Source organism: Dasypus novemcinctus, chromosome 21 (assembly GCF_030445035.2).
Source record: "Dasypus novemcinctus isolate mDasNov1 chromosome 21, mDasNov1.1.hap2, whole genome shotgun sequence".
Classification (NCBI taxonomy): Eukaryota; Metazoa; Chordata; class Mammalia; order Cingulata; family Dasypodidae; genus Dasypus; species Dasypus novemcinctus.
Window position 1 is genome coordinate 58,771,695 of NC_080693.1, and position 27,998 is coordinate 58,799,692.

The 27,998-nt window shown below is 39.6% G+C and overlaps 1 protein-coding gene across 3 annotated transcripts; it reads right to left on the reverse strand.

Annotated features, from left to right (window-relative positions):
• Window positions 1-558: 558 nt before the first annotated feature.
• MED1 (mediator complex subunit 1) lies at window positions 559-27,983 on the reverse strand. Of its 3 annotated transcripts, none has more exons than XM_004454952.5 (17): window positions 27,665-27,983; window positions 25,172-25,278; window positions 22,483-22,561; window positions 21,610-21,664; window positions 21,373-21,505; window positions 20,619-20,647; window positions 18,540-18,611; window positions 17,529-17,603; window positions 17,093-17,166; window positions 16,630-16,719; window positions 15,319-15,430; window positions 14,681-14,805; window positions 14,302-14,420; window positions 12,709-12,910; window positions 10,580-10,675; window positions 10,360-10,465; window positions 559-6,912 (listed from the first exon to the last, which is right to left on the reverse strand). In XM_004454952.5, the coding sequence occupies exons 1-17, from the start codon at window positions 27,687-27,689 to the stop codon at window positions 3,678-3,680; spliced, it is 4,734 nt and encodes a 1,577-aa protein (XP_004455009.1). In that variant the 5' UTR covers window positions 27,690-27,983; the 3' UTR covers window positions 559-3,677. The 3 variants fall into 3 exon arrangements, with proteins under 3 accessions (XP_004455009.1, XP_058140136.1, XP_071066738.1); XM_058284153.2 differs by having other exon boundaries at window positions 27,542-27,901; XM_071210637.1 differs by lacking the exon at window positions 21,373-21,505 and having other exon boundaries at window positions 27,665-27,901.
• Between the last annotated feature and the right edge of the window lie 15 nt (window positions 27,984-27,998).

Here is a 27,998-nt window from a genome sequence, read left to right on the forward strand (position 1 = left end):
TGTCTTCACACCCCTTTTAATTAGCAGTTTTAGTGACTGTCATGCTGACTCTTTCTGGTTAAGTAATGAACATTTAAGAACAACCAGCGCTGAAAATATTTAATAGGCATATTTTGGCCAGAAAACTTATCTACTCATAAAGCACTTAAAAAATAACAAAACTCTTTTTTAAAAAAATTCTTTGGACAGCTTCCTAAGAAAGGGAAAATTAGCCCACAAACCCAGGTCTATATTCTCGTATCCCAGATACTTTTGATGTTGAGTCACTTGAGCCAGTGGGATAAAAACAGCCTTTAGTCCAGTCCAATACAAGAGCTATTTCCTCCCAGTAAGCTGAATTTGCTGATGAAGACGGTGAGACTGGCAGAGACATAACTCAAATGTAATGAAGATGAAATGTTTTACAGGTCTGTATCTCTATTTCAACTATCCATTCCAAATACTGGGAATAATCCATTGCCAGTGGTCCTTAATCAGGAGACTTTACTTTTTGACTGGATTTTTAAAAAACTGAATAAGAAGTATTCAATGGTTAAAAATTTATCACACACAAGCATATTATTTTTATCAAATAAATTTATTTGCATGTAAATAAACATGTAATGTTTCCGGAAAAAAATCCCACAAAACAGATTTTGTCTACTTTCAAAAAAATGAAAAACCCCAAAGTATTTACATAATGGCCAAATGCACAGAAAATCAAAATTGAAAGATTTTTCTTGTAGAAAAGACCTTAACTGCTCATGATGTACATTTTTAAGCTCAAATTTTAAAGCTCAGCTCTTTGTACAGCTGAGTTTCCCAACCAAACTTCAGAGTACCTCCTCCCCCTCCCAAAACTAACTCAGGAGTAGAAATAAAAGGGGGAGGGGGCAGAGGGAAATAGAATTTTTTTAAAAGGGAAAAATGATAAACATTGCCCAGGGATTGTGAATTATTTGTTTCCTATACTGGCACCTGCTATGATTAAGTGACTCGACTGGATACTGCATGACTCATTGGCTCCCTGAAAGGGTATCTATCTAAGAATTTATGGTATTGCTGAACTATATTTCAGACCTAGGCCTTAAGAAGGAAAATCCTTTCAAGAGTCACCAACCTCAAGCCTGGTTTTGGCAAGTTATATCGTGCTTTTTTTTCCCTTCTTCTAAAATACTTGTTTTAAAACATTGATTTTGAACCTGAAATCTTCATGTACATCAGAGCAGGTTTTGACCAAGAACCCTAACATGAAGCCAAAAGACAGAGTGGAATCAGGTCAACTAAGAATACATAAGACACCAGCAGCAGAAGATAGGTAGAAGTTGACTTCATGTCCTTGCCGTCTTTTGAACAGGAGAATGAATACACCTAGACAGGAGGGAGGTGTCCCAGGCTTGGTTTATTCTGCCTCTTCTCCTCCACCCTGTGGAGAAATGCAGTGCTCCCTGGTTCTCTGGTAGGGTGAAGCAGTTTAGCCCCGGCTCCCTGTTAAGCAAGTTCAGATGCTGGGCCAGTGTGTGGGGTGTGCCCATCGACAATTCAGGGGCTTATCCTTCATCCAGATCCTAACTCGGGATTCTTTGATCTGGGATGAAGACAGAAAGAGAGAAAAAGCTTCCCAGTTTACTCATTTTGGTATTTGATGGCTCTGCTTGGGGGAGCTGAGCCCCTGATACTATGTAGTACATTCCCCATAAAATTTTTCCCACCCAGAACAAACTAAAAAACCACGTAACTTTTTTTTTCCTGCAGAAACCAATGGGATAAGATTCAAAACCAGGTGACAAACTTGTGAGAAATCCAACCTGGTTCTATGTCTGAGAGGCTGCTACTGTATCAGCATTACAAGATAAAGCACTCTGGTATCACCTTGCCCATGTCCTCCTCAGTGTCACCCAAGACATTTGACTCTGATACGGTAACTGATAACTTTCTTGCTCCACTTTGCAATGTTTCATCTCCTACTTATTATTATCTTGGGATACAAAGTGTCAGAGTTGTTGAGAGCTGATGACCAGAAAAGGGAGAACACTAGAGGAAATCATAAACAGTCCAGGAAAGAAAGCCAAAGCTGATTTTGAAATTCTATGCTAATTTCAACCTGCAGAAAGAGATGAATATTGAAATCTTCTTCCATATCTGATGAAGTCACTCCAATTATGACACACACAAAAATGAATCACCTGACTTTTTTAATCCAGAAGAGTTGTGCTAGGGACCACGCCCCATCCCGCTGAAACAGATTCTAAATGGAATCATCAGGAATGGCACAGTGCAGGTGTCAAAATCAAAATAAGGCCGCGAAACTTTGAGACCCTCCAAATACTGAGAAATTGTGTTGCACTCAAAATGGTCTCCTGGATTTCTATATTTATGTAAAGGGCTTCTTATTGATGTCCTCCAGAATCCAGACTCAGACCTATTTCTCCTTAAAGGTCCAATTGTATTGCTACATAGTAGCAAGGGTTTATCTTCGTGCCCACCTAGCATTCCAGGCTTCCACTTCTTCAAGTGAGCTTGAAATTGTTTTAAGTGAACTATGGCTGCAAATTTTTAAATGTTTTATCTTAGGGAGCATTCAGCAAAGTGATTAAAGCCTGAACTCCTTCTCCTTATGATGAAGAGAAACAGGGAGCCCAGCTCTCAGGAATGGCATCGTTCTCCTACAAACAAAATGCTGGGATGTGGACTTTTGGCACACTGTGGGAATAGGAGAACTATTAATTCTGTAATGGTTTTCATGCCATTGGGTTGGGAGGCTGTCCCACTTTCAACATTGTTGCATCTGAAAATATTTTTACATCCCAAAACGCCAGTCCAGCTTTTCTTTTTTAGGGAAAAAGGGAGTATATAAATCAGTACCTCCTTAGGGAGGTACCTGCTAATATTCCTATGCTGTCTGAACCATATGAAAAACCTAAGATAAAAATATCATTTTGGTTTTTCTACATAACTCCAAAAGTGGGCTCTGACTAAGCTGCTTAAGCTTAATGCTACTGTGTCAGCACAAGTTAGAAGCCCCCTACCTCAAAACAAGCCTTGCTCTTGTTTCCATTTTGAACCCTGAACCTCATAGAATTAAAAAGAAACAATGTATATAAAAACAAAGGGTTAAAATATTACAAATAAATAGCTAAAATAATCTTCCCTTCCCCAATCACTCCTAAAAAAGACACTAAACATTACTTAAGTGTCCAAAATGACCAAAGTCCTTCATTTGCCCATGCCTCAAATGGACAGCTACCCAAAGGTGAACAACCTTTATGCAAATGCATCAAGGAATGTATTGCTTTTTCATTTCCTGCCCAGCCCTTCAAATACATGCACTAAATTGAGTTTAAAACATGGCCTAAAAGTGGAAAAAGGGAGAAAAAATATATGAGTATTTCCCACAAAGCTGTTTCCCACCCTTCCCTCTCCCTATGCCCCTCCCACCCCTTACCCACTTTCCTAAGCAAGTATATTAACTTTTTTTTCCTTTCTTTCTGGCAAAGAAACAAGGAATTCTTGGTAACCAGAATTACACCTTGTGGTCTCTTTAGAGAGGTCTGGCTCTGTCTTTCTAAATTTACCCAGCTCACCATCAAAGCCATGCCATTTAAGATTCTTACATACAAATCAGACCTGTCTGGTAGTTTCCCCATAAGCTTACTAGTTTTTCTCTGGCCATGTTTTCCTTTTAGAAAATAAGGTTCCTAATTGCCAATCAGGGCCACATCCATAAGATCATCATCCTCTTCCCCAATCATAAAGTCAGGGCTCAGCCTTGAGGACCTGTCTGTAGATAAAATCGTGTTACTTGTCATAGACAAGGATTGGTCTGAAGAAATGGGTGATTTAGACCAACTCTCTGGCTTGATGCTATGAGATTTTTTCTTGTCTCGATCTTTGTCCCGGTCCCTATCTTTGTCTTTTACTTTCTTCTTTTCCTTTTTGTGCTTCTTATGCTTCTCTGTGCTGTATTCCGGAAGTGGTCGGATGCCATCATCTGAGCTGGGACTATTCTGGTAAGATTTTTCTGCTATGGAGGAGCCTGACTCACTTTCACTGTCCAGATTTTGGGGGGTATATGCTGGTGACTTACTATGGCTGGGAGAGCCACGCTCATGCTTTGGAGTAGAACCACTGATGAGTGGTGAGCCATAGTTTTTGGAAGAGGCCATCTGAGGCCTAAGCCCTTCACTACTTTCCCCAGGTTTTTGCAAGGTTACTTTGGCTTTAATGCTGGGGGATCCCCCATCATGCTTGCTGATGATAATCTTTGCCACACCCGTGCTTCCCACATTTTTTGATTCAGAAGTCTTCTTGGAAGAATCCACTGAGCCCCCAGAGGTGGAAACCTTTGATTTGTCTTTATCACTTTTCTCTCGCTTGCCCTGGAATTCTCCTCCTGAAATGTTATGTTTGGAGGACACTGGGTGGCTAGAAGAATTTGTGCTCACCCCCATCTGCCCATCCATTGGGTCTTCACCACCAGGGCCACTGGTAACAACCCCATGCTTCAGTTTATCTATGACAGCTGTTAAGGACGGCTTCTTGTTTCTGCTGGGAGATTTCCCTTTGGAACTCCCATGCTGGTTCTGAGAGGATGACATGGAAGAGCCACTTGAGGAAAAAGAGGAGGAAGATGTTGTACAAGAATTAGATGATGGGGGAGTTTTCTGAGACAAAGAGCCTGAGGTGCCTAACCCTGAAGATGACTTCATGCCAGAGCTTGAACTAGTGCCAGACATATGAGAACCACCAGAGCCTGAACTGATGGGGGACTTGGCTTTAGAGGATGGGGGAGTCCCAGGAACAGGCTTCATTGGAGAGGCAAGCTTATCAGAGCCTCCAGGTGGCCTTGAATGAGAAGGGGATATGTTTGGTTTACTTAGAGAAGGATTCATAAGTGATGATGGCTTCCCTTGAGGTTTCATCTTGGTACTGGTGGAGCCACTACTGAGTCCATGCTTAGTAATGGGAGAGGAACCTGGCTTCCCCCCAGACTGGGATGAATTTTTGGACTGACTAGATCCAGAAGACCCTTGGCTAGAATACATACTACTACTTAACTTGGAACTTGACGAACCTTCTGATTTACTGCTTTTCATTTTGCCTGAGGTGGAAGCAGAAGACGAGGAAGAGGAGGAAGAATGGCTATGGTGGCTTTTACTGCCTGAGGAAGACACGGAACCACTGCTGGTGTACTGACTGTGAGAGGAGGGTTTGCCCACCATCACTGTTCCCTTGGGAATCTGAATAGTGATTTTGGGAATGGGTGGTGTGGCAACACCTGGGGGAGTCTGAGATCTTCCTGAACTGCCTGGAGATTTGGATCCTCCTGTACTGGTAGGTGGGGTAAATGGTCGGTTAGAACTGTGAGATGGAGATTTCCCCTCGGTGTCTGCCTTCTTACGCTTTGGAGGCTTATCTTTGCTTTTGCCATCATTAGAAGGGGTTCGACTGCGTTTCCCTGGTTTGCTGTCTAACCCTGGCCCCAAGAGACTATTATTACTGGTGCCATTGCCTTCCTTTACCCTCTTTTGAGTCTTTTCTTTTCCTAAGTCCCCAGGGGTCAATAAAGGACTCTGACTGCCACTATGATGCTCCATAATGTCTGCAGGACCCAATGCCTTACCAGCCACTGCTATAATACTGAAATCAACTGTGTCACCTTGGCTGTTGCCTTTAAACTTAGTCTCCCCATTATCACCTCCAAGCATTGGCACCCCCAAAGTATTTAATGCCTGGGATGCAAATCCTTTGAAATCCTCATTATCCCCACTTTGGCTGCTTTCATCAAAGTATTCTTCTCCAAAACCACTTTGGCTCTGGCTGTTCAATAAATCAGGATTGAAATCTACTCCATCAGGAAAAAAATGGTTGGTAGGAGAGTCACTACTGGGGCTTCCAGCAGCATCTGCAATAAGGTCAGCTGGATCAGTATATGGATTTTCATTATTACTGGTTTGAAAGACATCAGGGTCAAAGAGGGCACTCTGAGAATGCCCAGAGCTTGAAGAATCCCGAACAGGGGTACCAATGGGTGGGCAATCATCACTAGTGCTGGGAAGCTTAGAGGCTTCTTCTGCAATGTCTGAAAGGATATCAGTTACATCTGGGCCAATGCTGTCTGAACTGGATAGTCGGACCATCCTTTGAATACTGGGTTGGGGGTGAGGTATTGACTGTGGGTAAGTTGTTGGGGGAGTGCTACACTGGCTTGGAGCAGGAGTGATATGTGGAGTATCCAGCGTATCAGCTGTCATATTGACATCAAAGATAGGGTTCTGTGAGTCAACATCCATTGAAAATAGCTCCCTCTGAAAGTCATCCTCCGTCTGGTGCTTGGGTTTGTCAGGTGGTAATCTTGACGATTTCTTCTTCTTTGTCTTGTTGCTCCCTGAGCACATTTCCATGCGGGGTGAGCTGGAAGAGTTCTGCCTTTCTAAAGGGCTGCTTCCATAAAGGGTTGAGAAATCCTGGGCAGGATTATCTTTAAGAAGGTTCATGAGCATCGGGTGGTTCTTGGTGTTGCCGGCCATCGAGGAGACAGGTGGCGGCGTGTGATGAGGAGGGGTCGGACTCGAGCCAATGGTAGACCCCCCGTTCCCTGTGATTTGCAACAAACTGGTAAGAATTGGGTTCTGAGACACCTTGCTGAAGTCCTCCCCATGGCCCACCGACTCATGCCGATCTTTGATGCTCATGCTCATATTAAACAAGGTGGTAATGGGACCCCCCGGAAAGGTGTTGGTTGGTGTAGTGGTACCACTCATTGGGTTGTTGCCTGTGGTCATGCCATACCCTGGGCTGCTAGCCGGGGGCAGGTTCTTTTTCACCATGTCTTCAACTGTCTCTGCAATGAGGGACAGGGCTGGGGTGTCGGCCTGAATGGTTTCAGCTTTCCTCCGAATAGCCCTCATCGTCACAGGGATGGACATACATCTGTGAAAAAAAAAAAAAATGTAAAAAGCAAAATTAATACTGCACTAATTTCAGAATGAAACCAATTTCTCATTTAGGAAAACAGGCTCTAATTTTGCCTAAGATTTAGATAAGTTATCAGAGATTTTTAGTAAGGCGTTTTCAGAGGAGGCAAGTAACTAGAAGGCAGGAGCAGCACTACTGAATGCCAGAGGTTTGACTAAGTTCATTCTAAAAAATCTGACACCTAGTCAACCTTCAAGTTATGATGAAGCACCCAAAACAACACAAACAAGAGCCCAAATAATTTGATTGCTTACTGAACTAAAAGAAAATTGGCTATCATGGAACACAGTAGAAAAATGTCCTCCTTTTGGGTGTTTACATAGGGATTAATGCGATATATGATTTATTTGAACTAATGAATGACTAGAAAAATCTCTTGACCCAAGTTGTAAATTTTAATGATTTAGTAATACCTCAAAGCTACACTGATTTGAAAAGCACTGCTGCTAGTGTGAAATCTTATTTATTTTAAAGCAGAATACATTTTATTTTACAGATAAGCATATTTATAAGCATGATGCATGAAACCGTTCAGTTCTAGAACATGGATCAGCAAACTTTTTCTTAAAGGTTAGATGGAAAATACTTTAAGCCTGCGTGGGTCATATGGTCTCTGTCACAACTACTAAACTCCACCACCTTAGCTCAAAAGCAGCCAGCCATAGGCAGTATGTAACTAAATGGGCCTGGTTGTGTTCCAATAAAATTTATTAACCAAAGAAGCAACAGGCTCTCACTCTAAAACAGGGGTTCTTAACAAGGGGTCCGTGAGCTTGATTTGAGATTCAAAAAAAACCAGTATTCTTGTGAGGACATGTTGGTATGGGTGTAATATATTTATTAAATGATAAACCACATACTGTGGACTTAGTAAGGCGTCTATAGTTTTCACCTGACTGGCAGGGGAGTCCATGGAACAAAAAAGATTAAGAACCCCTGCTCTAAAACACTCTCAAAATTACAAACTAGGGAAACGGACTTTGGCCCAGTGGCTAGGGCGTCCGTCTATCATATGGGAGGTCCGTGGTTCAAACCCCGGGCCTCCTTGACCCGTGTGGAGCTGGCCATGCGCAGTGCTGATGCGCGCAAGGAGTGCCGTGCCATGCAAAGGTGTCCCCCGCGTAGGGGAGCCCCACGCACAAGGGGTGCGCCCGTGAGGAGAGCCGCCCAGCGTGATAAGAAAGAGCAGCCTGCCCAAGAATGGCGCCGCCCACACTTCCCGTGCCGCTGACGACAACAGAAGCGGATAAAGAAACAAGACACAGCAAACAGACACCAAGAACAGACAACCAGGGGATGGGGGGGAATTAAATAAATAAATAAATCTTTTAAAAAAAAAAAAAAAAATTACAAACTATACTGTTTCTGGGAAGCTGGCTGGCTTAGGTATCTTCCCATACACTGCCATTTGACATGCTGCACCTGTTAGAAAATGGCAGAGAAAAGTGGAGGAAAAAGATCTACATCTTATTTCACCTCTCTGTCAGGCCTAAAGTTACTTACCTTATTTCCTATTACTCTCAAAATGGTATTAAAAAAAGAACTAAGACAAAAAGAAAGCAAACAAAATGACCTAAGCTTCATTCAACAAATGGTGCTGAAAAAATTGGATATCCATAGCTGAAAGGAAAGAGGACCCCTATCTCATACCTTTTCTAAAACTTAATTCAAAATGGATCAAAAAAACAAAAATAAAAGAACCATAAAACTTCTAGAAGAAATTATTGGATATCTTCAAGACCTGGTGGTAGGTGGTGGATTCTTAAAGGAGATAGGAGAAGGACTGAGGGGACTACTGATATTTGATGGATGTAGAAGTTTTAACTGGCTTTACTATAAAAGTGTGGAAATGCATAGAGTAGACGATAACACACAGTGAGTAATAGCTAGTTTATAAATGGGGATGTGACTGAAAATAGTCTAGTTACATAAATGCCAATTGACAGAATGCTAGAAAATAATCTAGAACTAGATAGCACAGTAAATCAAGACGTGGGTGAGAATTGTGGTTGGTGGTACAGATGCAAGTGTCCTTTGTTAGCGAGATCAAATGTATATCACTACTGCAGAGTGATGGGAATGTGGAGAAGCATGAGAAAAATACAGCTGGAGTGATCTATGGACTGTAGTTAGTAGTAATAATATAATATTCTTCATCTATGCAAAAGATGCACTGTGTTGATACTGAGGCAGTATGGAAAATGTGAGCCAAATGTACACTATGGACATGGTAACAATCAGATGATATTAATTTATCTGTAGCAAATGACACACCACATTGTGGTGTGTTGACAGAGGGGTGTTGTTTGGGAATTCTGCACAAGTGCATGATTGTTTTATAAGTTTACAACTTCTGTCATAAAAAAATAAATTTTAAAAATAATATTAGGGTGGGTTAGGGGAAAAACACACCAAATGTAAGATAAGGACTATGGTTATTAGTAAGATTTTGACAGTGTTCTTTCAGAGTTTGTAACAAACGTCTCATGACAATGCAAGGTGTTGGTGAGGTTTGCTATATGGGACCCCTGTGTGATGTTATGCATGTCTGCTTTGTAAGTTCAAAACTTTTACTATACACTTGTTTATGTATGTTCATATATAAATGATATAAAGATAATAACAATTGGATTGGTTAGAGGAAAACTACTTTGTTTAGTAGTAATATTTTGACAATGCTCTTTAATCATTAAAAAAGTTTAAAAACAATGCAAGCTATTGATGGCAGGGTGAGATGTTATATGTTTGTTTTGTAAGTTCACAACTATTATACACTTACTGTTTATGTATGTTTATGTATGAGTGATATATTTCAATTAAAAAAAAATGACCTAAACTCATATAACTTTTGAATGCAAAAAAAAAAAAAAAAAAGGGGGGAAGCGGAATGGCCCAGTGGTTAGGCATCCGTCTACCACATGGGAGGTTCGCAGTTCAAACCCCAGGCCTCCTTGACCCATGTGGAGCTGGCCCATGCGCAGTGCTAATGTGTGCAAGGAATGCCATGCCACGCAGGGGTGTCCCAGTGTAGGGGAGCCCCATGCACAAGGAGTGTGCCCTGTAAGGAGAGCCGCCCAGTGCGAAAGAAAGTGCAGCCTGCCCAGGAATGGTGCCACACACACGGAGAGCTGACGCAGCAGGATGACACAATAAAAAGAAACACAGATTCCCATGCCACTGACAACAACAGAAGCGGACAAAGAAGACACAGCAAATAGACACAGAGAACAGACAACCGGGGTGGGGGGGAATGGGAGAGAAATAAATAAATAAATCTTTAAAAAAAAAATAAAAGCAGGGATTGTATGTTTTCCTCTTTAATTTCTAATCCACCCTAATACTGAAAACAGCACTTCATATACATCTCTTAACGGGACTCTGATGGGAAACGGTTAATGCTACCTTTGAACAACTTTGGCAATGAAGTCATCTGTACATATGAGTGCATCTGACAGCCCCTTGTAGAGTTTACAGCTTACATGCGTTGAGTCCTGCACATCCATCACCACTGAAAGACAAGATATATAGGAGATATTTGGGATATATTCATCTTCTGGCTTTCCCAAAATGACACAGGAACCAAACTGCTCTCCTGGAGGTGCTAGCCACCCACACAACTCACCACACACCAGGGAGTCATTCACAGGGTGCTGAAAAGATACACTGAACCGGGACTCTGAGAGGGGACACACCTCAAATTGGAGGAGCCCAGGAGTATCTAAAAGGAAAAGAAAAAAGATTAAAAAATTGACTAAATATACAACTTGAGACAAGTAAATAATCCCTAAATATAAATAGCAAAATTCTTTCTCTTTGGAAACTAAATCCAACACTTTTTTCATATTCAAAACCCATTAAATCATCCATAGAGATGATAGGAAGAGAGAAGGAATCAGAGTTTAAGGTATCTGCCAGTTGATAGTATAAATTTCTCCAAAACAAAATCTAAATTTTCAGATTTCTAAAATGAACATAGACTGAATCCCTAAAACGTAAAAGACATTGGCAGGGAAGCAGATATGGCTCAAACAGTTGGGTGCCCACCTACCACATGGGAAGTCCCAGGTTTTGTTCCCTATGCCTCCTAAAGAAGCAAAGCAAGACAGCAAGCTGATATGACAGGCTGGCAAGGGGAGCTGATGCAACGAAGAGACACAACAAGGAAACACAATAAGAGACACAACAAATAGGGAGTAGAGGTGGCTAAAGCCAATGGGCATCTCCTTCCCACACAGGAGGTCCCAGGTTTGGTTCCTGGTGTCTCCTAAAAAGATGAGCACACAATGAGTGGCCACAGACAGCGAGTGGGGGGGAAAATAAAAAAAATAAACCATAAAAAAAAAAAAAAAAGATATTGGCAGACGTAAACACCCTGACTTGAAAGTGAGTTCTGAAAATAAAAGTGGCCAAGGGAAGGTTCTCATTTGTTTTGATGACTGCACCTCCAGATCAACTGCCATAACTCTGCATTTCTACCAGTATTTGTAGCTATTAGCTATGTAGGTCATAGCTTGGTAAGAAGGATGCAGAGGCTGTAATCTAAAATGATATATTTATTCCAAATATACATATATCTAACCATCACAATAGTTTCCTTAGCCAAATGTCCTGGCAGCCCAAGACAAGGATCCTACATTTTCTTGGGGGAAAAGCATGCATTTCTGTAGAATGGCCTTCAAAACTACCTCATGAAAACTTATCTTTAGATGCCCAGAAGCTATTTGGAGAATTTTTCTAGGACTCAAATACATGGAATAGAAGGGCCAAAGCACACTTGCAGGGGAGCAGATGTGGCTCAAGAGGTTGAGCGCCTGCTTCCCACATGGGAGGTCCCGGGTTCGGTTTCCGGTGCCTCCTAAAAACAAACAAAACAACAAGAAGCAAAACAAACAAAAAATCCAACTCAGGGTAGTCGATGTGCTCAGTGGTTGAGTGCTGGCTTTCCACATACAAGGTCCCAGGTTCAATCCCTGGCCCTGACACCTTTGGGAGAAAAAAAAAAAAGCATACTTGCGTATGCTCTCTGTCAATATTCCAAATGTCAAAAAAATTCTCATCTATAAAGCAATTCTTGTTCCCATGAAAGGTATCTTCTGATTTACATTCCTTTTTCTTCTTGCCTACCCAAATGCACTGATTGATAATCTATCACTGAAGTGCTTTAAGACTAAAGTAAAAAATTAATTGTGGCTAGCTCAAACAGCCAAAATTCACATCAAGATTTCTAATGCTCAAATGTGTTTGAAAAATATGAGCATTCTAGGATCGAGTGCAAAGGGATCAGGGGAAGGTAGGGTACAGCATTCACCTTTTTTAAGCTGTATGACTAATTTCTCCAAATATACTTGGAACTAAAGCTGGGAAGCACTGTCCTAACAACCAAAAATTTAGTTATCAAAAAATCCTCTCACTATGGCATGTGAAGTTCTACTTTATATATCTGCTGCAAGATATAGGCCCTAAGATTTCCAATTATAATACTGTGTGCAGAAAGAATAAATCCATTGCAATAAAACAGTAGCTCCCAAATGCCAAGTTATAGACTGATTCCATCAAAATCATTTGTGGAGCTTAAACTAGTTTCCTAGCCCCTCCCATGGATGTTCTAATTCAGCCCACCTGTGTGTGAGAGCCAAGCATCTGTAATTTTAAAAGCTCCATAGGTGAGTTTGAAGTGCCACCAAATTAAGAGAAACACTGGAGTAGCTGCTTTCCATTTGCCAGTAAATATATCAAAAGAAAAGGCAGTACCTTCTCTCAGAATAGTTCTTTTGACACAGCTTCCAATTAGGGTATTATAGGCCACCTGGTGTCTGATCAGATTTAGGATAAGAGGAACTCGGCCAGGGTGCTGAAAGGTGATTTTGCTAACAAGGGTTCCCTGTAGACTTCGACCATCCGGAAGAGGAGCATCCTTGTTGAGGAAATAGCAATGTTGCTGGCCTGGAAGAGCCTGCACAAAAAGAACAAAACAACCCAATGCTATTAACTCACCCATTGTACTCCAGTCACAAACTACTCTAAAAAGACTCCTACTCCTCAAAAATCAGCCACAATATCGTGAGAAATAATAAAACTCTTCAGTAAATTATTTTGTCAGCTAATGTTACTAATGCTGAAAAGACCCTTTAGTAAATGCTCCATGCTAATAGTTTCCTGCCAAAGCCAAATAAAAATTACCTCAGAAATCAGTGTAAAAGGTTCACAAACTGAAGTACAAAATCTGTATTTTTAATAAATATCTTAAATAATTACAGTGCAGTCAGAATTTGGCAACTACTACTTTAGTCTAGGCCATCCTCAAACACTGAAATCAATTCAAGCCCAGATGAGGTTTTAGAACAGGTGTTCTTAACCTTTTTTTGTTGCACAGGCCTCTCTGCCAGTCAGGTGAAAACCATGGACCCCTAAGTCCACGCTATACTGTGTATTATTTAATAAATGTATCACACCCACACCAACAAGTCCACACAAGAATGTTTTTTTGAATTTCAATTCAGCTCACAGACCCTTTGTTAAGAACTCCTGTTTTAGAACCATTCACAATTCATTCATTCTAGCACTTTCTTCTCTGTATGTACTTGAAGGACTTTTCAGACAATAAACTCATGGAACTTGAATGATTTAAAGCACAGAAATCCTTAACACTCACTTTTAAGTTTGTAAGGTTCAGAATAACTTTAAGAGGCTTTCATCTGATATTTAAGCAATGAAATGTATGTCACTATTTCCTGACTTGGACACTCACACCTTTTCTTCAGTATGTTTCGGAGATTTCTATAGTATTCCGCCTGAGGAAACGGGACATGATCCAGGCATTCTAAAAGTTACCTGACCTCAGTAATCTTACAGAGGAAGGGTCTTATCTTGGGTCTAAATATAACCTACAGGAAGTGGACGTGGGTAAATAATTAGAGTGTCCACCTACAACATAAGAGGTCCACGGTTCAAACCCAGGGCCTCTGTGACCCATATGGAGCTGGCCTATGCGCAGTGCTGATGCACGCAGGGAGTGCCGTGCCACGCAGGGGTGTCCCCCACGTAGGGGAGCCCCACACACAGGGAGTGCGCCCCGTGGGGACAGCCGCTGCACAAAACAAAGTCCAGGCTGTCCAGGAGTGGTGCCGCACACACGGAGACCTGACGCAGCAAGGTGATGCAACAACAACAAAAGAGACAGAGATTCCCAGTGCCACTGACAAGGATACAAGCGGACACAGATAACAGACAACTGGGGTGGGAGGGGGAAGGGAAGAGGAATAAACAAGAAATAAATTAAAAAAATATATATATATATATATAAATAAAACCTACAGTATTCTAGCTCCACAGAGCCTTACTTACCGCATAAAATCGCATGTTGTGATGCAAAGGTAAGGGATCAGGGTTCTTTGACAGCTCAAACTGAGTGATCAGTTCATAGAGGGGTACATAAGTTGGTTGAGCTTCAAATAATGGAATTCCTAAAAGAAAACAAGAATTGAGGTCACATTTAAGAGCAAAACGGTGACTGCTCAGTTTTTCCTTCATGATTTCTACATTCCTTTACTCATTTATTCAAAAAGTACATGCTAAGCATTTACTAATACAAAGCACCATGACATCTATTCAAATCAGTACTTGAGGCCTACAAAACTTAAAGAGGTCTAAGATAATATGAATTTCAAGTTTCCTTTTAACACTTATAGCAAGTGATTATCAGCTACTGATGCTCAAAACTCACCTGTGCAGTTCTGAAGTTTCTGAACAAATGCTCTAGATACTGGGATTGGCTGGGGAAATTTCAAGAAAAAACAGGCAGGAAGATCAACACTGTTGGCACTGGTGATTGAGGAGAAGGATGGGGTCCTTCAAAAAAAAAAGGGAGGAAGAAGAATTGGCTTTTGATTTGATATGAAAATGAAAAATCCAAACCTTAGACATGTATGTATGACATGGATACATATGTACAAAATTTGTCAAAAGCTCATTCTTTGAACTCCCTGCCCCCAATTCTATACATCCTATTTGTTAGTCCCAAAATATTTAGCCAAACATGGATCCTGAAGCACATTCTCCACGTATTATTCCAACATAACTCCAAAGCTCCATAAGTCCTCTAAGATAAGAGGAGCAATCACTAAACCAGAGGCATTAGCACGTATTTCTCTTCTTTCTCTCTCAGGGAAGGTAATACAATCAGACTTGAGAGAGAAACATTCAAATAGATATTGAACAAATGAGAAATTAGATGGATAAAACAAAAAGCCAAACTCTAGAAAGTCAAGTCAGAGGAGAGTCAAGTATAAGTAATACTTGTATTATGCTGGGTTTGAAATTGAAAAAATGGATTTTCCCACCCTAGAATTAACTTTAACTTACCATTTGTTGTCAACTGGATGTGATCCCATAATTAATGGTGCGATTGGAAGTTTGTACATAGCAGATGTTCCTTCAATTGTGACTGATGCATTCAGGCCCAAAGACCGAGGAACTGGAAATAGAAAAGAAAAACATTATTCTCCAAAGCAACACAAATTATGGGGCTTTCAACATTTTAAAAAATAGTAATAATAAATGTAGGATAGCCCCTGCATAATTTGCCAGCCATAATTTATCAGACACTACAATACGTATCTAATTTTAAAATGCCAGAAGTTACCTTTCTAACTAGCCAGTATTTCTTTATGTCATTGAGTAAAACAAAACAGTAAGGAATGCATTTTCAGAAAAAGAAAATTTAAAGGAGCTCATTACCAGTATTTCTTTCTTTTTTCCAACTTCAAAATGGAATTAAATAGGATTATGATTATGAGATAGGGTCAATGATCGAAATTACAAGATCAAATGAGTTAATAGGCCACATCATTATCTTTTGTCATACTTAAGTATAAATTGAAAACAAGATGCATCACTATACTTTATTAATAAGTAATAATTTCCCTTTAAAGTAATAAATGAAGATGACTATTTCAGGTCAGATCATTTTTATGTTTTCATTTGCTCATTTACTTACTCAAAAGAACTTATTAAGTTCCTATTACAGGGAAAGTGGACTTGGCCCAGTGGATAGGGCATCCGTCTATCACATGGGAGGTCCATGGTTCAAACTCCAGGCCTCCTTGACCCGTGTGGAGCTGGCCCACGCGCAGTGCTGATGCGCGCAAGGAGTGCCGTGCCACGCACGGGTGTCCCCCCCGTACGGGAGCCCCACCACAAGGAGTACGCCCAGTAAGGAGAGCCACCCAGTGCGAAAGAAAGTGCAGCCTGCCCAGGAATGGCACCGCACACACGGACGGAGAGCTGATGGCAGCAAGATGACGCAACAAAAAAAAAGAAAACACAGATTCCCGTGCCGCTGACACCAACAGAATCGGACAAAAAGAACACGCAGCAAATGAACACTGGGGCGCGGGGGGGGGGGGGGGGGTAATAAATAAAATAAATCTTAAAAAAAAAAGTTCCTATTATATGTATATCTGTATGTATGTTTATGTATGTGTGCATATAAATATATGTGCACACAAATATAAATCAGAAGACAAGGGCAAAGAGATTTTTTTTCTTGGTACAGATGACAACTCATTAGGAAGTAGCAAACCAGAGAACAGGCAGGCCCAGGTATTCATATTTTTTAAAAATATTTTTAAACACTAAACAAAACCTTCAGTTGCTTCACAGTTAAAATATTACCATTATTCTCATGCAAAATGATGGGAGATGTGGTCTTATCATCTAGCAGGTCAGAGGGAGAGGCATAGTACTTCAAGTTCATTAAATGACCTATGAAAAAATAAATCTCATCAGTGCATCTTTATCTGGTAAATTACAAATAAAGAAAAATATTTAATTTCTATAAACTTATACACAAGAAAATATATTTGCAAATATGAGGAGTCATGTTCCAAAGCAGCTTATGAGGTATGACAGAAGGATAAGTATTGATTCTGGAGACAATTTACTTCACATAATTAAAAAAAAAAAATGAAGGCAGGTGTTGACACTTTAGAAATCATTACAAAATATACAAATGCTGATGAAAACTGGTAGTTTTCTCCCATTGTTTATATCTCTGTAAACACAAGGTGATAGTAGTAGTAATACCCCTAAACTGAAACTAGTCCTTTTTATAAATAAGCAAAATATGATCACATACCCCCACTCCTTGGAGTAAGATAGCCAACACTTCCATGAAGGATCTTATCCAAGGGGCTAGCATTGGTTGCTTTCCTGCAAGACAAATAATCTAGGTTTGCTTGTATTTAAGCCTAGAAGGTCTTAGTTCACAGGTGATACTGAATCAGCTAATGACTCTGTGGTGCAGCTAGGCAGATAGCAAGGATACTTCAACTTCAAAGTAAAGAAATTATGTCAAAATACACAGCAGTATATAATACGGTGAGCAAAAAAACCTATGGAATACTAACCAACAGAATAGTGACAGAAGTGACAGAAGACGGAATGCAATCATCATTTGGGAAGAAAAAGGAGATGAACAAGACATATAGTAAAATAGGACTCTAGTAATCTCAAGGATAAAAAACAAGGTATCTAGAAGGGTTATATAGAACTTACGCTTTAGCCAGTCTTACCAGTACATAATTGCCATTTTGGATAGATCCTGTTCTAAAGATTGGAGAGCCAAGTACATTTTAGTCTTCAGTTTGCTGGAGAGTAGATAAGAAGAACAAGAGTAAGACTTGAAAAAATACATATACACACATGTACATATACATACACAAATACTAAAGGTCAAGACTAAATGAAATGCCGTAAAAAAAAAAGTTTGTTTAAAAAAATCAATAGCTATCTGTGAGAGCCAATTTTTATCTGTTTTAAAGACGTAAGCAGGTTAACAGAATCCCAGGTAGGTTAACAAAAAATAAAAAATAAAAAAAGACAAGTCAGCTATACAACTTTCTCTCAGCCTGAAAATCAACATGCTGAAGACATCTCACGGATTATATAATCTGACTTCTGGCATTATAATCCTCCTTAAAATACATTTAAGGGAAGTAGATTTGGCTAAACAGAGCGAGCGCCTACCACATGGGAGGTCCAAAATTCAAACCCAGGGCCTCCTGACCCATGTGATTAGATGGCCCATGCACAGTGTTGATGTGAGTGAGGAGTGCCATGCCACCCAGGGGTGTCCCCCGTGTAGGGGAGCCCCACATGCAAGGAGTGCGTCCCATAAGGAGAGCCGCCCAGCGTGAAGAAAGTGCAGACTGCTGAGGGTGGCGCCACACAAAGAGAGAGCTGACACAGCATGATGATGCAACAAAAAGAGACACAGATTCCCCATGCCACTGACAAGAATACAAGCAGACATAGAAGAACAGAACCAATGGACACAAAGAGTAGACAACTTGGGGCGGGGGGGACAGGGAATGGGAAAGGAGAAAAAATAAATCTTAAAAATAAAAAATAAAATACACTTAAAACACTTAAAGCAGAAACTGAACTACAGATTGTCAGTATGAGTAGAAATTGAATTAGGTAGGGCAGATGTGGCTAATTTCTAAGCACAACAAAATGGTTTATATAGATTTCTACTACTTTTTCCAACAAAAGTAAAAAAATATAGATATATATTCACTTACTTGTCCCCTGGAAGGTTATACAGATTAACAAGACCCTTAAGGTGCTTAGAGAATTCATCAAAATTTTTTTCCCTAAAGGGAGTTCAGGGAAAGAAAAGAGGGGAGGAATATATAATTAGAATTACTCAATCATATGGCAATGTACCAAAATTCATGGTTACATGAAGCTCTAATTTTAATAATTTGTTTTAATCTTTTTCCTCCAGCCAAAGAATTTCAGAGTTAATAAAAAATAACAAAAGAACTCAACATGTTTTCCTTTCTTTCCACTCCATTTTTCTGGAGAATGTTTTAATAAGCAGATAAAATCCAAAAGGAAGAGAGTCAAAAAGACCTGATAATTCATATAGCTCCTAAATAATCAGACCTGATTTTAGTGAATTTCTTTCCTTTTCTCTTTTTCTTTCTTTCTTTTAATATGTAATTGAGATTGGATGCCCTGTGGAAATAAAGCTTTTGGAGAGGTAATGGGAAATAAGTAAATCCAGAAGCTAGAACACTTGTAAGTATATATGGCAACATGACAGCAGAGAGCTGAGAGGTAAAATGAACACTAAGAGATAGGTACGAGATCTAAAGGAAGGAGTGGGCCCTATGGAGACAAAGCTCACATATTCCAAAGTAGTCCTATCACCAGGCCTGTCCCAGGAAAAAAGAAACTATAACCATGATCTCTGGCTTTATAAGACTCAATATTCAGGCACAGATTCTTAAGTCTTACATCAAATGGGCTTTTATGAACAGGCTTAAGGTTTCAACACAAATCAACAATTCCACCTATCTTGTTCTCTCAAATTCAAAAAATAAAAATAAAAAGTCTCTGGAGAGCTAAACTGCCATGACATCCTTGGTCAGACACTCCATCAGCATATATTGAACTCTTTCTACATATAGTGCCATGAAGACAGTTAAAAGAAACATGAGAAACAGCAAAATTGCAAAATATATTCCCTGCCTTAAAATTACCACCTATACTAAAATAAAATATCAGGTAAAAGTACAATTTAACATTTTTTCTGAAGTCAACAATTTCCAACAGACTTAAAAATTAACTTTAGAATATTACCAGTTCATAAATTGGTGAGGTCCCCTACTCCAGTTTAGAGTCAGAAATATCGGCTCTTTGTAAGTATTCTAGTAACATATTTGCTAGACTTATTAATTTAATAAAATCATAAAAGTTATTTTTTATGCGGCATTACAATTTTTTAAAAGTTGGTTCACATTTGGAGCATTTGGCTATAAGCACATTAAATTGATGTTTGGAAAGAATGAGTATAAAACTTACTTCCCCAATATTAACACCCTATTTAAGACATTCCCATGTAGTATCTGAGAACTTTGCTATGTTTAAAGCAAAAAAACTCATGTAATGACTTTGCCAAATTCCCAGAAAGTTAATTATGGATTTAAGTTTAAGCATGGAAATTTCCAGTCAACTCAACAGGAAGATACCAGTGGAAAAAGCCACCAACTACTAAAAGAGTCTGACTTCAAGCCTGGCACTTACAGGAATTTATCACACACGTACCTTAAATGTAAAATAATTTTCCTCAATATGTAAGTGAAAAAAAAGTTCCTTTCATGGTACAGACTCCATTTTCTCAAATTTTCTCTGACCCAATGATTAAGTTACATTTTGTTTTTGTTCCACCAGAATTCCTAGGGCTAGATCAGTGGTTCTCAACCACAACCAATTTAGTTCTCTAGTGGGCATGTGGCAATTATCAGTAGACATTTCTTATTGCCACAAACAGGGGCATACTACTGCCAGCTAAGGGAAAGAGGCCAGAGATACTGTTAAACATCCTACAACACACTAGCCTGCCTCCCCTCAGAGCAAATAAATTTTCCAATCCAAAATGTCAGCAATGCTAAAGCTGAGAAACCCAGGGATAGACTGAGCAGGCTAAGAAATCAAGCTAAGTCGACATGGAAAGTAAATAAGTATAGACTATGAAAAACCTTGGCCCAAGAAAATAAATTTGTTCCTGAGGAAAGTAATTTCTGACCAGTTTCAAATCTACCTATAAAGAACAGCACTACTTAAATCAAGAAATATAATTATCATTTGCTCACCTTAGCTGCTGTACAAGCTCTGGACAGCTCTGAAATTAAAGAAAGTACATTTAAACATTAAACTATTTTAATACCTTTCAAGATATGAAAAGTTGTTCTCTTTTATTAATAGCACATGCTTTATAAGAAAAACATTAAAACTATATAAGAAGGTCCTTATATTAAGATATCATAAAGCATCTTCTTCCTAATTGGTAAACCATGGGGTTTGGGCATGAAATTTAAAATTAAAATTAAAATAAAAAAAACAGCTTATAAAGGAATAAACTTTTAGTAGCTTCTTTAAAACATTAGGACCTTTCTTTAATGCAATCCTTGGAATCCCAATCCTACTGTGTGGTTACACAACATTTTACATTCACCTCTATTTACAGGATTTTTCGGAGAATTTAGCTACATACAAGACTATCTGTCCTACTTCTTTATGAACTTATTAAGGATAAGAACCATAATTATTTGTTTTTGTATCCTCAGCACCTATTATTTAATTGAGGCTCATGTTTGTTGATAATGAAATAAAAAGGGTTCCACTGGTGTTTTCACTTGTGAAAGCCCTTAAATGATGTCAGAGATAGACCTACATTATTCTAAATTTCATTCTATAGCTATTGATGTTATAAACCTATCACATCATCTCTACAGTGGCTCATGAAAAAACCTAAACCCAAGCTATTTAAAACCCCAACAGTTCAATTTTAAATTAATGTCCCTAAGTAAACCCCACAGATTCCAGTGAAATATCAACAACACATACCACAGGATTCTCCCCATGGTGAGCCACTTTTACATCACAAAGCTGTCCTGCAGGATCTAACTGCACTTCCACATAGAACATATCTGACGTGATGTAACATTCAGTGCCACTGGCACTGAGGTGAGAGCCCAGTCTAGCAGGAACAAATCAAAACAAAAATTAATAAAAGATACATAAATAAAGCCACCCAAAGTCAACACCAAATAAAGTATCTTTATCTTCAGGTAGCCTACTTACCCATTCTGTCTTGCTATAGATTCCAAACGGTCAGTCATTGCTGGTAAAGATGTTACTACCAAAGAGTGAAAAAAAAGAAATCACAAAGGATGCTCCACGTAAATTAAATTGTAGTCTTCAAACACAGAACACCCTAAGAAGCATATCTATCCTCCCAAAGCTATACATATATTCAACAATTCAAATGCTGATAATTTGCACAAGGTTCATTAGTAAGGCTTAGTTGTGACCTAGGCAGTTGTAAGAGTCAACGTTATTGAAAAATCACTGGACCTTTTTCCTCTCCTTTTTTCATTACTCTTCATAAAGGACAAGTTTTCTTTAACTTAAGATATATTTATCTGCTAGTACAAGAATAAGGAAGATTAATATCAAAACCAACATAAAAACAAATTCTAAATTGGGTTCATTTGTGGTAGATTATAAAATCTGTTTTTACTTTCATTTGCCCCCAAAATAAATAGAAATTGGTAATTATGAGCATGAATAATCAAGTTCATGACATAAATTTTATGTTTGCTTTCCTGAAAACATTGTCCATAGATAGTGTAAAATGTCCATCTTATTGAGTTAAAATGTCCACCTTATTGAGAGTTAATTACAAGTGAAGGGAAGAGAACTTTGCCCTGCTTTCTTATAGTTATCCTTCATCAATTATCTTTTACATCTGTACCACATCACCAAAATAGAATCAACAATAAATATTTCAAAAGCTCAGAAAAGGACTCATTTCGACTCCATAAATGAAAGCAAGAACAAGACCTAGGATAGGAACTTAACTAATTCAATTTATATTTCTAATTTAAGTATAAAACAGTACTTCTTAAACTGGAGAGTTTAAGAAACCAGTATATTTCAAAGGTGCTTACAAACCTTTGAGAGCCTTCTGCAATGTCTCCAAACAGCTGACCAAATATTGGTGCCCTCCAGAACTCATCACAACCCTCTTCTCCTGTATCAAGTGGGAAAATATTTGAGGCAAAAATTTACCAAACCAACACTGCTTCAGGTAAATATATACCTTGTCCTAGTAATACTATTTCAAGATAGTCTATAAACTCTTGTTACTCTGTCCATCCACATAAATGAGGCAGAAAAAGATATTTCTAGATTTAAAATAAGATAAACTTTGGAGAAAAATTAGAAGAATTAAATCTAGCAGAAAAGACCAACCTCTTATAGAAATGACTATATCTTTTAGTCAGTTAAATGGGATCGCTCTAGAGATTTGCACAATGTTCATTAGTAATGCTTAGCCTGGGCACTAATAAGAATAGATTCCTGGGAAACGGACTTGGCCCAGTGGTTAGGGCGTCCGTCTACCACATGGGAGGTCCGCGGTTCAAACCCCAGGCCACCTTGACCCGTGTGGAGCTGGCCCATGCGCAGTGCTGATGCGTGCAAGGAGTGCCTTGCCACGCAGGGGTGTTCCCCGCATAGGGGAGCCCCGGTCCTTGCGCCCGTAAGGAGCCGCCCAGCGCCAAAAAAAGTGCAGCCTGCCCAGGAATGGTGCCGCCCACACTTCCCTTGCCGCTGACGACAACAGAAGCGGACAAAGAGACAAGACGCAGCAAATAGACACAGAGAACAGACAACCGGGGGAGGGGGGAAATTAAATTTAAAAAATAAAAATAAATAATAAATCTTTAAAAAAAGAATAGATTCCTGAGGTGATTTGCCTGTAACCTGAGAGATACAACCTAACCTTAGTCAAATTAGACTGAAGCTGAATTTTTTTTTTTAAGCTGAATTTTAGTCAATGGTTTTAAACTCTAAGAAACAGAATATCTATATAGAAAAGGGGCACAAAGAACAAAAATTTCTATCCAAGAAAGAGCTTCTCCCTGTAAAATATTCCAGTCTCCAGAAAAGTGAACAGTTTTACCGTACAAAGATAGTTTATCAGATTTTTCCATGCCCTAAATAAATCCATCTCTCTGCTCTAATTCCACCCTCACAAACAAACATCTGATTAATTAATATTCTATCCTCCATTGTACCTTGAATAAAGAAGGGGGTACCCTGGACAGTGGATCCAGTACTCTGGTAACTACTGTAAATTAATAAATTAGCATTCTGACTTACATATTAAATTACTGTGATTTGGTTAGTATGTCAGTTGTTGAAAACTCTTTAAAAGTCTTGATAAACCAATAAAATTAAGCTTCTGAATCTATAAAACTGAGAAGTAGACAATGGAAGCTATGGTGACTAAACCAAGATATTGGTACCCAAAGAGAAGACTCAGAGACATTAAATAATTTTTCCAAGGTCACAAAGATAAATAAGTACTAGAGTCAAGACCTAAACAAAAGTGTTCCAACAGCAAATTCAGTTCTTCTGCTAGTGCTATACCACTGGCATGTTCATTTTAATGCTAATACATTTACTAAACGGAATTTATTCTGGACCCCAAGTAAGATTTGGTGGAGTGAAGGGGGCACTTTTACTGAAGTATAACATATACACACATCAATGAAAATGAAAAAGAAAAAATTAAAAAATTAAAAAATAAGTATACAAAAAAACACATGAGGGAATCGGACTTGGCCCAATGGGTAGGATGTCCGCCTACCACATGGGAGGTCCATGGTTCAAACCCCAGGCCTCCCTGACCCGTGTGGAGCTGGCCCATGTGCAGTGCTGATGCATGCAAGGAGTGCCATGCTACGCAGGGGTGTCCCCCGCATAGGGGAGCCCCACAGGCAAGGAGTGCACGCACCCTGTAAGGAGAGCTGCCCAGTGCGAAAGAAAGTGCAGCCTGCCCCAGAATGGCGCCGCACACACAGAGAGCTGACACAATAAGATGACACAACAAAAAGAAACACAGATTCCTGGTGCCGCTGATAAGGATAGAAGCCATCACAGAAGAACACACAGCGAAAGGACAGAGAGAGCAGACAATGGGCGGGGGGGGGGGGGGGGGGGGGGAAGGGGAGAGAAATAAATAAAAAATAAATCTTGGAAAAAAAAAAAAAGCACATGAATCATATATGAATATATCCATGAATTAGCACACAGTAAACAAACCCATACAACCACTGTCCAAGTCAAAAAACAGAAGTGAAGTCTTCCTATATCATTTCATACTTTGACTACTGGAAATCATATGGCTGCACTTCCAGCTCTGAGACTGGCCTTCTGTCTCTCACTCAACTGGTTAAGGGCTCCCTATACTGTTGAATGACTCAAGGGAAGAGAATGCAGTAGTGTAGACAAAGAAGTTGACAGACTGGACAGGTGAAAACCCAGGGTTCACCTGTATGAGTAACAACCTCAACTAGTAATATTGACACAATGAAAGTAATGGCATTTCAGTATCAAGGAGCTTGACGGGAAGTAAATAAAAGTACCCCAGTGTACTCACCATGAACACAATTTTATAACTATACCTCTTTCTCAGGTGAATTCTTAAAATTGATAGTCACCATGTACTCGTGTGTTTTATGAAAACAAAATTGAAGACACACCATAATAACTAATTTGAACAAATCCACATGAGGAGCTAAGCCTATTAAATAATTCTCTAAGCACCCTTTACCCATTTTACCACAGTCCTCACCATGACTTGACGCACGAGCTTAATGGTTTCACTCCAAGGTCTATTTTGGTTAAATTTTGCATGGAGTCGTTCCAAAATAGAACTCATCTTACTCAGCTTTTCCGAATCTACAATATAAATCAGAAAACATCATTAGAAACTCTTTCAGCAAGACCTTCCAGTTTTTCTTGCAAAGAAAACTCCATACTTCATCCTGGTAAGAATTCAGTTAAAATGTTTTTCAACATCATTTACTTCAAAACATACAAAGAAAACATTTTAATGGTAGGAAGATACACATTGGTCTGACCTAAGAAACACCATAGAATAGGATTGCTTTCTATTCAAACTTTACACGGGAACCAAAAGAAAAAACCATGTTTCAGGATCATTCCTACAATTTACTGACAGAATCATTTCACAATATGCAAGAAATCCCTGGCATGATAAATGTAGTGCATACTGTGATGGTTAGGCTAACGAGTCAACTTGGCAAGGTAATTGTGCCCAGTTGTTTGGTCAAGCACTGGGCTAATTATAATACAAAGACATTTATGGACTTTGGTCATCAGTGAATTTACTGCATAGATGGCTGACTACATCTACTACCAATCAGGGAGATTGCCATCACAATAAGTGACATTTTATCTAATCAGTTGAATGCCTTAAAAGGGGAAGTGATTTCAGAATTCAGAGAGAATTTCCAACCTTGTCTCTGGACAGTTAACGTCTCCCAGGAACTCATAAAGGACATTCATCAGCCTTCCATCACAGCCCCTGGTTTGCAAACTGCCTGCAGAATCTGGACTTGTGCATCCCCATGGTCACATTAGAGAATTTTATACAATTTCATACTATTTACAAATATCTCCTGTTGATTCTGTCTCCCTAGAGAACCCTGACTGATACACATACATTTCAACATGGCCTTGCTATGGCTGGTTGGTATTCAATGTGAAAATGCTGATTTAATTTTTCAGCATATAATTCTGAGAGATCAGTTTGTAAGCATTATCAAGAAAACAGGCTCTATTAGCCATTCAGATATTTATTTGAATTTAAACTAAAATTATATGATAGGGAAGAGATCAATGACCAGAGGATGAGTTTCCAGCAGAGGTAAAAGTAAAAGTAAATAGGACTGGATCCTGTACTAAGCATATACTCCTCTGCCCTCCAGCCATCCTTTAATTCTTGAGCTGCCTTTTCTGAGCAAGGAGCTGTGCTAAAGACCCCTAGAAGGGCAAAAACACACAATATCCCCAAGATGAAATAGAAGAGGTGGTATGGATAAATTTTGTGGAAGTAACCATTACACAAAGCAGTGAGATGCTCTTAAAAGCAGAGATACTTTATTACTGAAAATCAAAGGAAGAAAAGCTCAAAATCACTTGTGGGAATGTAACAGAAAAGGTGGCAGTTAATGATGGCATTAAAAGATGAGTAGAATTTCCTCAATTAAGACTCAAGGCAATGGGGAAAAGAGCTCCTAAATCAAGACTCAAACTCCCTCCTCCAACGCCCTCCTCTTCTGGAAAACTGGATCTTGGGCTGTTTCAGCCAATTTATAATTCTGGACACATTTTTGCCAATGCCTATTTTCAAGGCTGTTTTGTTCAACCGCTATTTTAGGTGCTGGGGATAAACTAGTGAGCAAACTAGGCAAAACTCCTGCCTCACCATTTCCAATTTACACTTGTCATTCCTATGCACCCAAGAAACACACTTTTCTTTCTTCAAAAGACATTCCTTCTTTGCCTTGAAAAGCCTAATGAACAGCTTTACTTGACTCCTCAAATCAACAAATAATTTTTGAGCAACTATTAAGTACCAGGGACTATACAAAGATGAGAAATGCAGGATCCCTGATCTACAAAGCACAGAATAAAATGAAGAAGGTAAGTAAATACAGAGAGCTGGCCAAAATGCCAAGGAAGCATATGAACTGGAGTGCACAAATTTAGAGGGTCTGAGTAAAGTATCACAGAAAAGTTGTTTCTCAGCAGTTCTGTGTTAGAGTTCGGCCCCATGGAAGGCTGAAATAGAAAGCACATGAAAAGCATATACTAGCATAAGGATCTGACATTCTAGAGAAATGCCGGCTTTTAATGTCATAAGGAATTAAATCATTTCACTTGCACCAAAACATCCTCCAGCACTTTTACACACCGCTTTGTATTGTTTTTAGGTCACTACTCAGGTATGTCTTCACCTATGTAAGACAGGTTTTAGATTGCCTGGTCTCTCACCAATTCAGGCTAAAAGTGCCCTGAGGCCCAACTGTTTGCTTCTAGATGAGTAGGAAACCTGCACAGAAGTTGGGAGCCCCCATCACGCCCAAACTCCTCCATTACCTAGAAGGGCAGAGTCTAAAACTCAAACACATCCCACCTCCGGGACTCTGAGCCTTCCAGTAAAGTGGCCCTCGCAGATCATCCGCGCCTTGCCCTACTCGCAGGCTGAGTCGCTCCAGCTGTGTTCCAGCCCCTCCTTTTCTCACCCACAGTCACTCACCCTCGGTTTCCCCCTGAGCCTTCATCCTGACGGCGGGGAGGGCCTGATTCTGCCGCACAAGAATATAAGCCCTTCCCCACCACTAAATGGGGAAACGAGTTAGCTCGGGCTCCCGGGACATAGGGCACCAGCAGTCCCCACTCTTCCCGGGAAGGCTCAGTCTGAACTCCCCGGCGGAAAGAAGATAAGGGAGCTCGCGGCCGCCGCCATCTTCCTCAACGGAACTTCCCAAAGATCGCGAGATTAACCAGGATCCTGAGAAAGAGAGGAAGGGGGCAGGGTATCACAATCTCGCGAAATCGTTTAATGCGTGTTTCTCGCGAGATATTTTTCA